This window comes from Poecilia mexicana, unplaced genomic scaffold (genome assembly GCF_051168715.1).
Source record: "Poecilia mexicana isolate PSO_F unplaced genomic scaffold, ASM5116871v1 scaffold_7, whole genome shotgun sequence".
NCBI lineage: Eukaryota > Metazoa > Chordata > Actinopteri > Cyprinodontiformes > Poeciliidae > Poecilia > Poecilia mexicana.
In genome coordinates, this window is record NW_028263376.1 from 13,883,208 (window position 1) to 13,900,067 (window position 16,860).

Below are 16,860 nucleotides of genomic sequence, written 5' to 3' on the forward strand. Positions count from 1 at the left end.
GTCACTTATAACATGGGAAAACTGTATTATGTGTTAAATAATCTGCCTGGGTAACTAGATTTTAAATATAAATCAAGTCTTTAAAGTCTAATTTTACTCCACCTCAGACACATTTTATCACCTCATCACTCACTCACATCATCCTCACTCTCTCCATCTCCTCCTTGTCATCTCCATTCCCATCTTGACCCTGTGACCTCTGGATTCCCCCCCTCCCCTCTCAGGCCAGTAATGGCCCCAGCAGCTACGCCTGCTCCCTCCCCTCCACCCCTGTGGTGGGTCACAGAGACCTGAGGGCGGCTCAGGTGGAGGGGGGCAGCTCGCGTCTGAAGACCATCCCCAGGCGACCTTCCCTGTTTAAGGTCAGTCCCCCGCCAAACGTTCCCTCTCCTGTCATTTCACTCTCATTTCCATCCGGCTCCCCTGTCGTTCATCTCTACTGGGATTAAAAATACTTTCTATGGGATTTGTTTCAGAACCGGGACACGGACAAGAAAGCTGGTGATTCAAAGGGGGATCAGAGCGGTGTGCGAGGCGTCCCGCTCAAGCAGGTTTGTGTTGTTTTTTTGCTCACGCTGAAACGATTAATCGTATTAATTGTGATTAATCGATCATAGGGCTGAAATGATTAAACGTGATTAATTGATGTTTTTTAAATGAGCGATTCATTTTTTTGTTTGTGAATATTTTGTACCTAACACCCCTGCAGATGTATCCTTAAATGATCAAGTGGACACAGTAGGAATGCTATTATTACATTTTAGGCAATACAATTTTTATTTTCTTATCTTCAAAAGGATTTATTGTTTTATTTGTATTTGTTAATGTATTCCTAATATTCTACATGAAAAACTTAAATGAAAAATCTGCAGTGAGGCAGTTTTTTAATCCGATTAATTGAGAATTGTCAATTAATTGATTATTCTGATGATTATACATCAGAATTATTGATTAATCGATAACTAGTTGTGGCTGTCTTCTTCACAAACAAAAATACAGAACTCAGAGAAACTAAACAACATATCCCAGCTTTCAGTTTCATCTTTCCTAACCTTTCCCCAGCGTGTTTCTATTAATACAGGAGCTCTGGGCTGCTTTGAAGGCACTCGCTAAATTTAGCCAGACTGTGTGTCATGCTAAATCTGCAATTGTCTGTTTTCATTAGGGCATCCTGTTCAAGAGGAGTGGCAACTCTCTGAATAAGGAGTGGAAGAAGAAATACGTCACCCTGTCCAACAATGGCACGCTGTCTTATCACTCCAGCTCCAGTGTAAGAAAAACAGCGTCCAGCCCTGATCGATATAGCCGTAAAGCATCCGCAGCCGCCTCTGGAGAGCGCTTATCTGCAGATTTACAGTCGCAACGACATGTTAGAGGACACATTCTCGTTTTCTGCAGCTCCAGATTTTAACTCTTATTGATTTCATGGAAAGGATTCTGCAAAAAAGGCTTCAAATCGTTTTTTAAATATTTTCTATTTTATATAAATAATATTATATTATATAATTTGACACCTAGAGTCCCTGTAGGTTATGTTTGAATTTTAAATATAACTCTGAGGATGTTGAGGCAAAACTGGAAGGGGAAAGAAATTAAGAGTTTGAAAAAATATCTGTGTTTCTAGAGTTATTATTTTTCTGAGATCTTGTAATCATGTAGCTGGGTCATTATAAAAGCAAATATTTGGCATATTGTTTAAAAAAATAATATTGTACACACATGGGATAGAGCTGGGCAATACGGCGTAATAATAAAATCTCTGATTTTTTTCATACCAAATTTTTATAAAAAGAGAAAAAATAAATTACAAATGACAGAAAATATTTTTTAAAAGTGGCTTTTATTTCAGTCATCCTATCTGTGAGTTGTACAACGACGTAATTACAAGAATATAGTCATAAAATTAGCAGAATAAAGGCACTATTAAACCAGAAGAAAATTAGAAGAAAAAAGTTGTTTTAATGAGAAATTTATTTTTTGCTATTTTACATGTTGGTGTAAAATCCTCTTAATAATATGACTTTATCCTGGCGATATTAAGACTATATTTTTGTATTATTGTGATTTAAAAAGAAAATTGTATATTCTGTCATAGAGTTTACCTGAATGCAAAGTCCAAATAAAAGAAGCTGTAAAACTCACTTGTCAGACAAGATGGCCGCCCTGTGCGACCTTACACCACGATCTGGGTTTTTTTAACTTTAAGTTTTTGATCTGCAATGAATATCATCCATTTCTTCAAAAAAAAAACAAAATCTGACTTTATTTGCTTAATTTTAGCAACTGACTCGACTACTTTGGCCTGTGTGACAAAAAGTTTGGACACCCCTCTAGAGATTTACCTGGGCACCGTTTCACAGAATCTTGTCGCTAACTGAGGTAAAAACATTTAACATCTCATCCATCACAGGACTACACACAGAACACCCACGGGAAGGAGATCGACCTGCTCCGTGTGACGGTTAAAGTTCCCGGGAAACGCCCGCCGAGAGCCGTCGCACCTGCCGGACCCTCAGCTGTTCCCCCGGCGGCTTTACCTGGAGTCAACGGGATCAGCAAGGAGCCGGCCGCAGCTGATGGCACCAGCACAGGTACACTGAGTCAGTTCGCCACCTCAGCTGTGCATTAAACACATAATTATAATACTTTTTATTAATATTTATTGATATTAAGGCAGAATTTTGTAACTGAATATCCAGTTTAGTTTTAAATATTGCGTAACTTATTGCTCCCTGTTTTCTTTTTTCTTAAATATTTATTTCGAAAGAAATAAACTACATTTTAGAAAACTTTCTAAACAAAGAAAAGAAAAATAGTCTAGCAAACCTTTTTTCTATGGGAAAAAAACAAACTAACAACAAAAATCTAAATTAATGGCAATCATTACGCTAACAGTGACTGAGAGAAGGATGGGTGCTGTTTGTAAAGTCACACTGTCAAAGCTTAGCAGCAATAATTTGGGTTATTTAGTCTGTCATAAGAGAAAAAAAGGCAGATTCATTCTTTAAAGTCATATTTTTGCCATGTTTTTCATTCATTTCTAAATGTCACAGTTAAAGCTGTTTGCAGTTTGCAGCAGGCTAAATATTTAGCTTGCTAACCAAATATTTTGTTTGAAACTGACATTCATAAATGAATGAAAAACAGTAGTAAGTACAATATAGTGTCTCTATTGATGTTTCTAATGAGGCAAAATGAAGCTAAACACAGAACGTACAGAGAGCCGCTGTTTATGAAAATGAAAAAGAAAAATTTAAGACAAACTATTATTTCCACTGGCAGATTGTTTCACTTATAACATGACAATTTTTCCACATTATAAGTGAAATAATCTGCAAGTGGAAATAATACTCTTTTAAATCAATATTAAGGAATTATTGACTGAAAACAAGCTAAAATGTTACTTGTAAGTTTTTGTTCTAAGATGTTTGCACTGGAAACTAGACTAAAAAATACTTGGTATGATTTTGTGTTTTTGCAGTGTATTGTCTAGTTGAAATGTGTTGTTCTTACTACATGATTAACAGAAAATCTTCACCTTCTCTCAGTTCCTCAGTTGTGTCCGTCCACTCTGTCCGTCGCTGACGACCGGCCCGGCGCTTTGTCTCCACAAGGGGGCGAGAAAGGACTGCAGCGCTGCCCTTCATCGTTGTCCGCTAAAGCACAAAGTGTTGGCAAGTGCAGCACACCAGATTCAACTTTGAATGTCTGCCACCGCCACAGCAACTGATTATTTTCTTTTCTCCTTTTTAATGTCAGACGGCCTTGAAGGGACGGCCGGAAAAGATCCGGGCCAAGCGTCTCCCATGAGTGACAGGAAGAAGAACAGGAGGAAGAAGAGCATGAATCAGAAAGGGGATGCAGCTGTTGGCCAAGCAGAGGGTAATGTCGCTTTTCCTGGGAAATTATCTGAACATTTTGGAAATTTTCCGCTTTACTGCACTCTGAACGATTACTTTGTTTCACTTCAAACAACTTATTCCTAACTGCCTGTCGTTCCAGTCTAAAAATGGATGATCAAATATCAAATATCTCTGTTAAGATTTCTTAACAGCTTATTTCCCGTCTCTCTGTTTCTCTTTTTTTTCCTTTCCTCTGTACGTTTCTCTCGCTCTGCAGCCAAACGCAAAATGTGGAAATTAAAGAGCTTTGGTAGCTTGAGAAACATTAATAAGACAGGTAACACATGAGGGTGCAGAGTCTTTCCATTCCAACCATCCCAAGCATGCGTTCATCCAAATAACCCCGACATCTTTCGTTCTTCACCTCTCAGACTTTAAGCCATTTTGTGTTTGTTTTTGATAAATCTCCACAGATTATCCCAGTGTAACCATATCCAATTTGTGCAGATGTGACTAAAAGTTGTATTGGTTTTCTTGTACTTGCAGAGGAAGAGAATGCAGACTTTATTATAGTTTCCTCTACTGGCCAAATGTGGCACTTTGAGGCGCAGAGCCTGGAGGAGAGGGATTCCTGGGTGACAGCAATAGAGAGCCAGATCCTGGCAAGCCTGCAGTCCTGTGAGAGTGGCAGGAATAAGGTAAAAAAAAAATTCCCCAAAACACTGGAACATGTGTACTTTCTATAGAACAGAAAAGCAGAGGCATAAATCATAAGATTGACTTTAAATTGTCCCAGAAGTTATTGTGCTAAACAATAGTATTGTTGTTTTGAGACCATTTTCAAGTAATATAATGGTACACTGCAAAAGGACAAAACCTTACCAAGTAATTTTAGTCTATTTTATTGTGAAAATATCTCAGTACACTTAAAACAAGATAAAACTAACTTTTAAGTAACTTTTCAGCACATTCCACAGACTCTGTACCGTTACCTAGCAACCAAGGCCCAGTCCAGCCCCGTAACCTAGCAACCATCTGGAGTAGCCAGCAGCAGCTTATTTGGATTTAAAGTGACAGAGGCCCTAAAGCAGCTCATTCTGAAAGGAGCTCAGTGGTTTTTTCCCCCATTACAGAAAATGAATGCATCAGGTGGTTCTTTACAAACAACCACAAATTTCCTAGAGTAAATATTTCTTAAACATCTTAAAGTTGTTTTTGAGAATGTTATTGAGTGAGAACTGGAGCAAAAAACGGCTCTTTGGTTTGGAAAGGTTCCCAGATGTAGACAGAACTAAACAGAAGCTCCTGACCAGAGTTTGGATGTTTTAATTTATTTATTTTGAATATTTAAGATGTCTTCCAGTTGCAATATTAAATGTTCATTAGAATTTAAAGTTTATTCATCTTTGAGAGAGTGTGCTTCCATTATTATGCCATTATCATTACATTGCTTGAAAATAGTGTCAAAACAACAATATATTTATTATATATAATATATATAACAATATTTATTGCAATAATTTCTGGGTTAATTTATCATCCAGCGAAGTCTTGCTGGACTTGATGGAGCCTAAACCTTTAGTCTTCATGTTGGACCCTGATGGGTGTCCAGTTATCTTCCTGTGTGGCTGAACTTGTATCTCTGCATCTGTAGTTTAAATACATTTGCTCCAGATTAATATATTTTTGCAGCAAAACAAGAAAATCAGCTTTTCTGAGGTCAAATGTCCCCCAGTTTTGTGTCTTGTGAGACTGAAATGATTGATACTTTCTGTTTCCAGGCACGGAGGAGCAGTCAGAGCGAGGCCGTGGCTCTGCAGGCCATCCGAAACACCAAAGGAAACAACTTGTGTGTGGACTGCGAAGCATCGAGTAAGTTCACTTTTTACTCTGCAAAAACACTAAATATTACCAAGTATTTCTAGAACAAAGATCTCAGTGCTTTTCAGATAATACAAAACTAACTTACAAGTAACTTTTCAGCAAGCTATAGGACAGGAAAAGTTACTTGTAAGTAAACTAGACCAAAAATACTTGGTAATATTTTGTGGTATTGCAGTGTTATGTTTTTGCTTCAGTGCTGCAACCAGACTCACCTCCTCTTGTCCCTGCAGATCCCACCTGGGCCAGTCTGAACCTGGGCGCCCTGATCTGCATCGAGTGTTCAGGGATCCACCGGAACCTGGGGACCCACCTGTCTCGTGTTCGCTCGTTGGACCTGGACGACTGGCCGGGGGAACTCACGCAGGTTCTGGCTGCCATCGGAAACCACATGGCCAACAGCGTGTGGGAGAGCTGCACCCAGGGCCGCACCAAACCCACGCCGAACGCAACACGGTGGGTTGAACCAAACCAACGAGGTTTAGAGTTTCAGTTTGGTAAATAAACGTTTTAATACCAAACTGGGTAAATGAAAGCAGCCATTGTGCAGCGCATACAGCGGTAAAACCAGCTGACTAAACTTGCTGGAGCTCAACTGAGGTTGCTAGTTAACAGCAGAACTCGGCTGGGGTTGCTAGGTAACACATTGCTGATCGAATGTGACTTGACATTTGTGATGTTTTTAGAACAGTTTTGAAACTGCCAAAAAAACGTCTGGATGTTTGTTTTTTATAACGCATAGGCTGTTTTTAGAAGCAGTAGAAACCCAAATGGAAGTACAAAAACTCTTTAAAACTGAGCATTAGTTGCTGAAAAGCTAAAAAATTTGAGTCTTATATAAATTATCTTGAATAACAAACTATTATCCCAGAATAAAAAGTGTGTTCCTCACCAGAACATGGAGGTTTTCTCTACGTTGTTCAATGTTTTCATGCAGTCCTGTTATGTTTCCATGTCACCAGGGAGGAAAGAGAGTCCTGGATCCGGGCGAAGTATGAGCAGCGCGCCTTTGTTGCTCCTCTACGGTCGGCCTCGGAGGACAGCGTGCCGGCGTCGCTCCTGTCCGCAGTGACCGATCGGGATCTGCCCCGGCTGCTGCTGCTTCTGGCCCACAGCACCAAGGAGCAAATCAACGCACAGCTGGCCGCCACGCCGTCGCGTACGGCTCTGCACGCCGCCTGCCAGCTGGGAGACGTGGTCATGACCCAGCTGCTCGTCTGGGTGGGTGTATTTCTGTTTGTACTATCCACCGCTACCCTGACAGAAACCTTAGATGTCTGATAACCTCTCGTATTTATTCTCTCACAGTATGGGATCGATGTGAAAGCGAAGGACAGCCAAGGTCAGACGCCCATGATAATCGCCAGAAAAACCGGGAGCAAAGGCTGCATGGATATTTTGCTCCAACACGGGTGCTCCAATGAAACGTCCCCCACCGCCTCTGCCGCCACCGCCGCCACGCCGGTCCTCTCCCGCCGCTCCAGCACTGCCAGCCTGGGCCGGACCAGCTCCAGGAAGTGGGTGTCGTAGCCCGGACGTACCGGACGGACGCCCAGAACTTCAGACATCTGTTAAAACATGACGGGACAAAACAACGTAATGGGTAAAAAGACAGAAAAAAAATAAACAGTTACTGAAGACTGAACAACATATCAAACAACGTGAAAGCAATATTCATCCGGTGAGTCGATCACTAACGTATTGCTGAAATGCCGTCCTGTAGAGCCGTAGCCGTCTTCTGTCATTCTTAGCGCAGCCAGTCTGTCCGCTTCAGTCCCACTTCCTCCCGATGAAGTGCAATAATCCAGCTGTGACGATGAAGAGCAACAGCTTTAAGTGTGAACTGCGTCAGCCGACAGCGCGCTCATCATCTGAGGATTTTTCTTGTGACTGGACCAAATTTTTGTTTTTCTTTGGCTTTAAGAACAAAACCTGAAAACGAATCGGCAGAGAAAATACAGCTAGAAAAACGAAATCTTTGTTCCAACCAGAGATGCAAAATCTATACAACAACTGCAATGTTCAGCGAAAATGCACCCAAAGGGACTCAGCTTTGTAAAAAAAAAAAAAAGTTTGTTGAAAATATGTTGGGTTTGTTTTTCATTGTCTTTTATAATTTCTTATTGCCGTACATTCCACGAAGCGCAGTGAGCAGATGTGAACATGCAGTATGTAACCATTTGTTGAAACATTTTATTCTGGATCGCAGACACGACTACATGAAGATGCTACTCACATTTATATTACTGTTGTGTATTGATCTCATGGTTTTAAAAAGTCAAGTACGAAGCAGTTTGGGACACTTTGTGAATCATGTGAATTCTTCATGACTTAAATGAAAATAAAAACATTTTTTATTAGCAATAACGGGATTGTTTTGTTTGTCTTTCCCTTCACAGTTTGTAATTTTGCCCTTCTGAAGTGAATTCCTCGTATGTTGGTCGTTTTTGTTTTTCATGGAGGCGGTTTTAAGGAGTTTATTGACAAAAATGTAATTATTCTTGAGGTTGGAAGTCAAACAAGGACAAGTATGGAACTTGATTGTTGAGGCTCGCTTTCTTTTCTAAAAAATAAATTACAAATTAATATCTATAAACTGGCTTTTATCATCCCTTCTGTTAGTGTTAGAGCCAGGCTACAGAGATTTTCTTTCAAATTGTTTAATTATGAGAATATAACTGGTAATAAATGGTTAAAAAAAAGTTTACAAAAATGAAATCTTCAAAAGTAAAACAAAAAATTTATTAATCAATAAAATCAATTTATCGCCCAGCCATAGTCGAGATCACAAACTAAATAAAACCAGAAAAGGAAAGTGTGTAAATCAGTTTTGAAATTTAGAGCTATATGTTGGGGAATGTCAAATTTGGTATGTGTGCTGTCCAGAGGTCTATAAAAGAGTTTGTGTTTAAAGATAAACAGGTATTCAATAATGAGGTTCCTCATGGTTCGTTTATTGTGAAACAGGCTGTTAATTGAAATAAATTCCTTCTCTGTTTCACTGAAGTTGTGTCTGCAGAGCCATTTTTCCCTGAAACATCCTCACACCAGCGCACACAACAGTTGCTTTACAAAGGCTAAAACGGGAAAGTTTTTATGCTGTACACCCACTTGAAAATGGTTTTTGCACACAGAATAGTCCAAAGTCAAACTGTCTATAACTTGTGATTCTATTTTGAAATGTATACTTGATTCATATCAGACTCTATGGCTTTTTGTTGTTGTTCCCCCTGCATGGTGAGGTACTTCCCTTTTCTATGGTTCATTTTTAACATATTTTCACACGATGACGTCTGAGTTCATTTTGTATTTATTTGTGAAAAAGAAAGTGATTTAATTGTACTTTACCTTGTTTTAATTATAAAACGAAAGATATTAACAAATATTCCTAGCTTTCTTTCTTTCTTTCTTTCTTTCTTTCTTTCTTTCTTTCTTTCTTTCTTTCTTTCTTTCTTTCTTTCTTTCTTTCTTTCTTTCTTTCTTTCTTTCTTTCTTTCTTTTTCTTTTTTGTCTGCAGCACCACCTCCAGACGCTAGAGGGCGACGTCTCCGGACTAGTCTTAACGTCATACGTCATAAACATGCGACTTCTCGTCAAACGGTACTATAATTAACGTGGAGAGCCACCTGAGTCTGTTTGAAAACAAAGGAAAACAGGAGCGTTTTTTCAGCTTAGACGATGTTTCCAATGGGTAAGTCTTTATGATAATAATAGTAATGACAAGAACAATAATAATGATGTTTTATTGACGTAAACCGAGCGTAAGTGGCGGGTTTGAGGTGTTTGTGAGCGGAGATGGTCTGGATGTGTTTGAGCTCCGTTAGTTTGATTCAAAGCTGCAGATCGGGTTCAATAAAAGTTGATTTATATCAGTTTATCTTTAAAACTGAAGCTCATATATTGTATAGATTTAATTTAAGTATTAATTACTGGTAATTTTGCATAGGTAAGGCTTGTAGCTAGGGTTGCCACCCGTCCCGTAAAATACGGAATCGTCCCGTATTTGGCTGTTAAATGTTGCGTCCCATATTGAACCGATACGGGACGCGATTTGTTCCTTATTTCTATACATGTCCCATAGACACGCCTATCACACACATATCATCACTAAGTGTAACAATACTAACCAAAATAAAACACAGGAAATATTAAGGTCAGTTAAATTCTCGTTGCGGGAGCTAAACGACCCCCAGAACGCTCCGGACCGACGCTGTTGTCGCGGTTGCCTAGAGACGGACTGTCTACCCGCGTCTTTTTAAAACATCCTCTAAAATAAACGTTTTATTGCCTAATATGCAATGACGGCATTCTTTTAGGTAACGCTTGAATCTTTATAGCAAAGGATGCATCTGCAGCAAAAAAAATTAAAAAATACATTTAACGTGAACATTTCAGCACTTTCTGCCCAATGTAACATCAATAAAGTATATTCTTTGGATTAATGGGTGGTAACCCTAGCTACAAGCCTTACCTATACAAAATTACCAGTAATTAATACTTAATAAGTGAATAGCAAAATGTGCTTAGTAAGATTTATTTTTCTACAGAATTTGAACCAGTTGAAGCTAAAATGATATTTGAGGAGTTCTGCATAGAATAGATTTACAAACATGCTTTTTTTTTATCTTGAATATAAAATGTTTTTATACATTTCTGGCTTAATTACTGCATTGAGTGTGTTCTTTCAGTAACATTAATCATTTACTAAACTAGTTGATGATTATGTTCATAATTGATTAATCACAATTAATTTGATTAATTGTTTTAACCCTGCATAATAAATAATAAAAGAATTGCTGCAGTGATGAGCTAACCTCTGTGTGTTTTTCTCTCCAGGAGGTCAGTAGAAGTTCAACGGCAGCACCGGGGATGAGGATCCAGCTGAAGGGTCCCAGCCACGCCGCCACCCTGCTGGCGGAGCTCAACCGCTGCCGGCTGATACGTCAGTACTGCGATGTGTTCCTGCAGGTTGGCAGCCGAACATTTGCGGCGCACCGTGCAGTGCTGGCCTGCGCCGGCACGTACTTTCACAACCTGTTCAGCCGGGCGCCGACCACGACATCGCCAGCGTTTTCGCTGGAGTTTGTCTCGCCGGCCAACTTCGAGAAGGTTCTGACGTTTGTCTACACAGGGGAGATCCTGATCGACCTCATCGACGTTGGCGTGCTGTACGAGCTGGCGGAGAGGCTCGGTGTCGGAGAGCTGGTGCGGGCGTGCCACGCCACCTTTCCGGACTTGCAGGTTTCTGCTAAAGCGGGTCGAGACAGAGAGCTGCCGCTGGACTCGGGGTTGGTCAGTGGCGGCGTGACCTCTGATCCCTCGTTGTGCTCCTCCGCAGCATCCTGCTCTTCCCTCTCCTCATCGGTCGGTCAGTCTGCGGCGCCGACACCCGCTGCAGCTCCTTCACCTCTTTTCCAGAGGTAGGTAGAGTACACAAAAATTGTATTCGAGTAAAAGTAAAAAATATCCATCCAATAAATTACTCAAGTAAAAAATATGTGATAAAAAGTCTTCAGAAGTACAGAGTAACTGATCAAATGGTCAATAATGTAATATTTAAAAATTACATCATCAGACTGATCAAAATATAAAGTTAAGTGGAGATTCTGCTATTTTTACATTGAAATGACAATAATTCATGTAAGTAACAAAAAATAAAATCAGGTAAAATATTTTTTTTCTAAATCAGTTTCTTTCAAAATAAAACTGATGAAACTTTAACAGAAACTGCAGGTGTGTTTCTGGGTCTGGGGAATGTTTGGTTAAAACATGTTTGGTTTTCATTCAGTGGGAAGAAAATCCAGAAATTTGACTCGTGTAAGAGGATAAATACTTCATAAATAAATTACTCAAGCAAATGTAAAAAAGTACAGTGTAGTAAAAATACTCATGAAAGTATATTTTTCCCCAAAAAAAGTTACTCAAGTAAATGTAGCTAGTTACTGCCCCTCTCTGCTCTCTTCCAACCAAGAACCGGCAGGTTAGAAACCCAGGAAGCCGGTCTGACTCTGGACCTGAAGGCCGAAGACTTCCAGTCCCACATCGGTTATGGACAGATGCCGAGCCGCCCGGCGCTGCAGCTGAAAACCGAGCAGAGCTGCGACGACTGCGTGACGCGATGCAACCCTGCGCCCTCTGACCTCTGCTCCCTCCCGGACTCCTCCGCTCAGCTCGGACCCGAAGCGCCGACCTCCTCCTCTGGGGAGCCCCCAGCCGGCCTGCAGGGGGCGCCAGTGACGAGCAAACAGGGAGACTGTGTGCTGATGTTTGAGGAGGTCGAAGCGAGGGAGAGTAAAGGTGAGATGGAGGAAGAGGAGTGGCGACAGCTGACTGGAGAAATAATCGAGCTGAGTGACGATGAGACCTACATGGAGGAGGAAGATGAGGAAGAGGATCTGGTGTGTGTGGAGAACGGCGCAAGAGACGAAGGGAGCAGGAACGGCCTGGTAAACACAGTTTGTTGCTTAGCAGCAGATTAGCATCTCACTATGATTATTCAGTCGATTAATCGGATTAAAAAGGAAATAAGAAAACAGGTAAATTTTGAGATTAATCTGATACTTTCTAGAAACTTCTTGGAGATTTCTGAGTATGAAAAGTTAGATTTGCTAGAAAAATGTCTAATTATGATATTAATTTCAGAAGTTGTCTAGAAATGGCAGAAATTTCTAAGTTTGAAAAGTTTAAAATTACAAAGAAAAATAAAAAAACAAAACGATGAAGTTTAAAACCAATAAAAAATACTTTTGGAAAGTTTGAATTCGACTTTTGGAAATTTTGTCAAGTTGAAAAGTCGAAAAATTTCAATATAAAAGAAAGAAAAATCTATAAAATTCCAGAAATTAATCTACAAATTTCGAAGGTCTTCTTGGCATAAATTTACTCATTTTTTTCTATCTACAATCACCTTAATGCACTTTAAATGGAACCTAAAGTCAATTTAAAGTTTCCTTTGAGGGTTAAAGGTCAACAGAGCAGAAGCCACTGCTTGTTTTTTGATGGGTTTTTGTGGTTTTTCTCCTGCAGGTGAGCAGAAACCAGCTGTCGTGTAAGGCCTGCTCCGTGCTGCTCCCTGCGGACCCGGTCGCGGTGAAGCGACACGCCGAGTCTCACCTGACCGAGCTGGGCCTCTGCCGGCTGTGCGGCGCCTCGTTCCCGGACCGGGCCGCCGCCGTGGCCCATTCCCTCTCCCACGTCAGCGTTCAGCTCTTCTCCTGCGAAATGTGTCGGCAGGAGTTCTGCAGCCAGAGCAAACTGCTGCGCCACCATCACCAGACGGCGGCTACCTACAGCATCCCGCAGGGGGCGCTGATGAGCAGCGGACAGGGCTCAGAGCTGAAATGTGCGGTGTGCACCAAAACCCTGGGCAAGGACTTCCAGGTAAGTGTCAAAGATAGGCATGTGAATATACTGAGACAACATTTAATGGATTTTGTTGGAGTTTTTGTGGAAAAAAATAAAATAAAGTGGTAAATAATTGAGAAAAATGTTCATAGACGTATATTGTGTCTTTTTTTTGTTTGTTTTTTTAACATCTGGATACATGCAGTCTATTTATTAAAAGGAATTTTTTTCTTAAGAATAAGGGGGAAAAACACAATCAAAATAAGATTTTTTTAAAATTTAATTTCTGAAAAAAATATTTAAATTAATTTTTATTAAAATTTCTAATTAAATAAAAATGTAAATAAAATTTTTTACGTGTTACCTAGCAACAGGAGTACATTTGGTCAGCTGGTTTAACCGCTGCATCTGATATACGATGGCTGCTGGAAAAGACAAGTGTTTTGTTGTTGACTTGCCATCCTGAAACCACTTTCTGCATTCTTGTTGGTTGTGCAGGAGGCTCCACTTCTGTTTTTCAATTTGTAGCCATTTTAATGTGCGAGTGTAAACATTGAGTTGGGGGCGTGGCCAGAAGAATTTGGATTTAAAGTGACAAGACGCACTAAACAGTTCATTCTGACTAAAACCTTTCTCTAAGATTGATTTTTGCAAAAATGTAATAATCATGTTTTATGTTGCTCATAGAGCCATCTTAACCTGCTCAATGAACAATAATGGGTCACCTTTAAGCCTGTATGGTTTTTTTGTGCTTCTGTTCCTCCTCAGGCGCTCAGAGACCACCTGCTGAGCCACGTGTGTCTGCAGACCCTGACCTGTGGGGTCTGCCACCTGCCTCAGCTCTCCCTCTGCTCCCTGCTATGGCATGCCCTCGCCCACCTCTCCCTGCCTGTCTTCACCTGCCCTCACTGTGCCTGCTGCTTTGTAGAGCGCCCCCCGCTGGACAGACACATGGCAGCTCATGCCGACGAGGCGGCTGCTAAGGAGAAGCAGCGTCTAGTACACAAAGCGGAGGAGATGCACTGCTTCCTGTGCCCACAGACGTTTGTCTCCTCCTCTGCCTTCCAGCTCCACCTCGCAATGCACACCTCAGAGTCCCTGAACGACGGCGGCGGTGGCGGTGGCTGCCTCGGCAAGCGGAAAGCCGACCACTCTCTGGACTGTCCTCCATCTTCCTCTTCCTCTTCTCCACGCGACATCAGCGGCCTCTCTAAGATCAATCTGGGTTTGGGGATGGCGATCGGCTTCAGCGTACCGGAGAAGCTCGGCTTCCCATCCGCAGCGGGGCAGGACAGTACCGCTGTGGCCGCGGGCATCCGCGGGAAGTGGTACCGCTGTCGCTACTGCGGCAAGCGCTTCGCCCACTCGGGGGAGTTCACCTACCACCTGCGGATCCACACCGGGGAGAAGCCGTACCAGTGCAAGGTGTGCCTGCGGTTCTTCAGGGGCCGATCCACCATGATCTGCCACCTGAAGACGCACGCCGGCGCCCTCATGTACCGCTGCACCATCTGCGGACTCTACTTCTCCACCCTCAAGCTGGTGTCGTCGCACATGGAGCTACACAAGGACCACCTGCCGGCTGACTTCAACATCGAGCAGACCTTCATGTACAATGACCACTCCAAGGAGCCGCTGCTGCCCGCCGGCGACGCCTGAAACACTGACAACATTAAGAACAGAAGGTTTCAGATTACTGTCAGAAAATATCTGGGGGAAAAAACATGGAGATTTCTGAGTTTGAAAAGTCAAAAATTTACTAGAAAAAAATTTTAAAAGTGGATTTCTGAGTTTTTGGTGAAAATGTACTCCATTTTTTATTACTGTTTTTTATTTATAATGGCCCGATTTCTGTTTTTGCAGCGAGTTTGCAGCATTTTAAACCTGCCGTTGTTTTTGCTGTTTGCAGCATTTTTCTGTTGCATTTTTTGTGTGTTTTGCAGTTTCATCTTTCATCCAATAATTTTGCAAACATTTGATAAATTCGTAGTATTTCCCTCTCCCCCCGAAAAAATATATATTTAAAACAGTCCAAATCTGTCCTGGGAACTCTGGTGGGAATTTTGACTCGTACTGAGAATTTTCAGCAATTAATTAGTTCAGCTGTTAAAAAATAACATTTTAAATTTTTTTGCCCAAAATAAAAACACTTTCAAAGAAAAATTAGGCAACTGTCAGAAAACATAAGCTATATAATCAAACACTTTTTGCATTATCTGGAGGATCCATTGTCGTAGTTTAGATGTGGTTTTGTATTTCTGTGTTTGTTTGTGGAAGAAACAGTCAAGTTGCACTTTTAGGATCTGGTTGAGCTGAAAAGCCAACAGAACCAACTGGAATATCTCATTTCTCATGTGCCTGTTGAAGAATTTAACATGTTTTTATGTGTGAATAAATCCTTTAACTCTATGTAAGATGTTGGTGAACATGTGACCTAACAGAAGGCCACTCAGGTTCAAACTGAACTTTTTATCTCTGTTGAAACACAGAAAGCTGTTCTCTTTATCCAAATTAATCTTTCTAAAAGTTGGGTTTTTAATGTCAGTGAGTGATATTTACATTATTATTAATACAGCTTGTCATTGTAGCATCCAGAACTAATGGTTTTCTTATCTTTTGTTAGTGTCCCAAAGTTTAATTTTTTAAACTTCAGAGTAAAAGTCGGAGTGCTTTTCTTATATTTTTTTCTGACTTTGCAGAAAGGAATCTGTTTAGAACGAGGAAGCCGTTCACACTGTAACCATCAACACATTTCTGTGAGAAACGCCTGTCTTAACTCATATTTATAGATATTTATTGTTTTTATGCCTTTATACTTTTCCATATCACTTTGTTTTCAAAATGAATAAAATTGATGCCTCTAGGAATATTGTTTCCTATGATTTATCGCCGTTTAGAGTGCCATAAAACTGATCCGTCATCAAATTTCTGCTGATGAACTTGTGGAAAAATGCTGCTGAAAGTCCGTCTAACCTGACCTTTGACCTCTTTAGAGCCTGGTCCTTTCCTGCTATTGTGCCAACCGTTCTTTCCTGCTTTCTTATCTTCTAAACTGTTGAAACATTCCAGAAATTGAAGTTAATGTTATAAAGATCAGTTGAATGGCTTGTGAAAATAAACACTAAGCTTCCTAACATGTTGCTCAGCATCTTTGATCTCTCCAATAACATTGAATGAAGACCAAAGTTTTGCACTCAGGCGCATATTGTTCACCTCAAACGTTCTTTATTTTTCTGTAAACATTCGTGTCTGATGAAAATAACTAAATAATTTTTTAACCAAAGAAAAGTGTTAGTTTTAAAGAGTAGTTTCATACTTTTTATACCTAAAATTAGCCTGATTGCAATACAACTTGTTGGTAATACGCTAGTGTTTGTTTCTTGGCTAGATAAGAAGTACTGTTAGCATACAAGTGTTGGGAAATTAGCATTTCACATAAAGATAGCATATTAGCTGCTGTTATCAAAGTGGATATTTTGGTAATAAATGAGTTAGACTACTACAGTTAGCATTTTAACTGATAACACAGAAGTTACTTTAGTTTTAGCCTTGATAGTTAAAGTTATCCAAAATTTAATGTTCAGTACACACGTGCTATATTTTATCCAACTATAAAACATACATTTCAGTTAGCAAAGTGGAAGAGGCTAATACAGTTTACCTAACATGCTACTGTTATTATATGCTAACTTTTTTGGCATTTTTGGGAGAATAAGAGTTGCAATTTGAGTAAAGGAAAGTGCTACCTATTCAATTAAATAAATAAACAAATAAATAAAAATGATTAATCCCA

The 16,860-nt window shown here is 40.3% G+C and overlaps 2 protein-coding genes across 4 annotated transcripts in view; both read left to right on the plus strand.

Annotated features, from left to right (window-relative positions):
* agap2 (ArfGAP with GTPase domain, ankyrin repeat and PH domain 2) overlaps nt 1-8,090 on the plus strand; it is a 29,184-nt gene extending 21,094 nt beyond the window's left edge. For both annotated transcript variants that reach the window (XM_014991911.2, XM_014991908.2), the window contains exons 8-18: nt 225-362; nt 477-551; nt 1,166-1,270; nt 2,411-2,591; nt 3,549-3,674; nt 3,760-3,882; nt 4,389-4,540; nt 5,624-5,714; nt 5,957-6,179; nt 6,686-6,944; nt 7,032-8,090. In XM_014991911.2, coding sequence (XP_014847397.1) covers nt 225-362; nt 477-551; nt 1,166-1,270; nt 2,411-2,591; nt 3,549-3,674; nt 3,760-3,882; nt 4,389-4,540; nt 5,624-5,714; nt 5,957-6,179; nt 6,686-6,944; nt 7,032-7,253 — 1,695 coding nt within the window. In that variant the 3' untranslated portion in view covers nt 7,254-8,090. The remainder of the gene's footprint in view (nt 1-224; nt 363-476; nt 552-1,165; nt 1,271-2,410; nt 2,592-3,548; nt 3,675-3,759; nt 3,883-4,388; nt 4,541-5,623; nt 5,715-5,956; nt 6,180-6,685; nt 6,945-7,031) is intronic.
* A 139-nt stretch (nt 8,091-8,229) lies between these two features.
* On the plus strand, nt 8,230-15,934 carry zbtb39 (zinc finger and BTB domain containing 39). 2 transcript variants are annotated; one of them, XM_088007094.1, is made up of 6 exons: nt 10,559-10,691; nt 10,855-10,964; nt 11,062-11,143; nt 11,695-12,169; nt 12,750-13,103; nt 13,836-15,934. In XM_088007094.1, the coding sequence occupies exons 1-6, from the start codon at nt 10,678-10,680 to the stop codon at nt 14,724-14,726; spliced, it is 1,926 nt and encodes a 641-aa protein (XP_087863220.1). In that variant the 5' UTR covers nt 10,559-10,677; the 3' UTR covers nt 14,727-15,934. The 2 variants fall into 2 exon arrangements, with proteins under 2 accessions (XP_014847399.2, XP_087863220.1); XM_014991913.2 differs by adding an exon at nt 8,230-9,414 and having other exon boundaries at nt 10,560-11,143.
* Nucleotides 15,935-16,860: the final 926 nt, after the last annotated feature.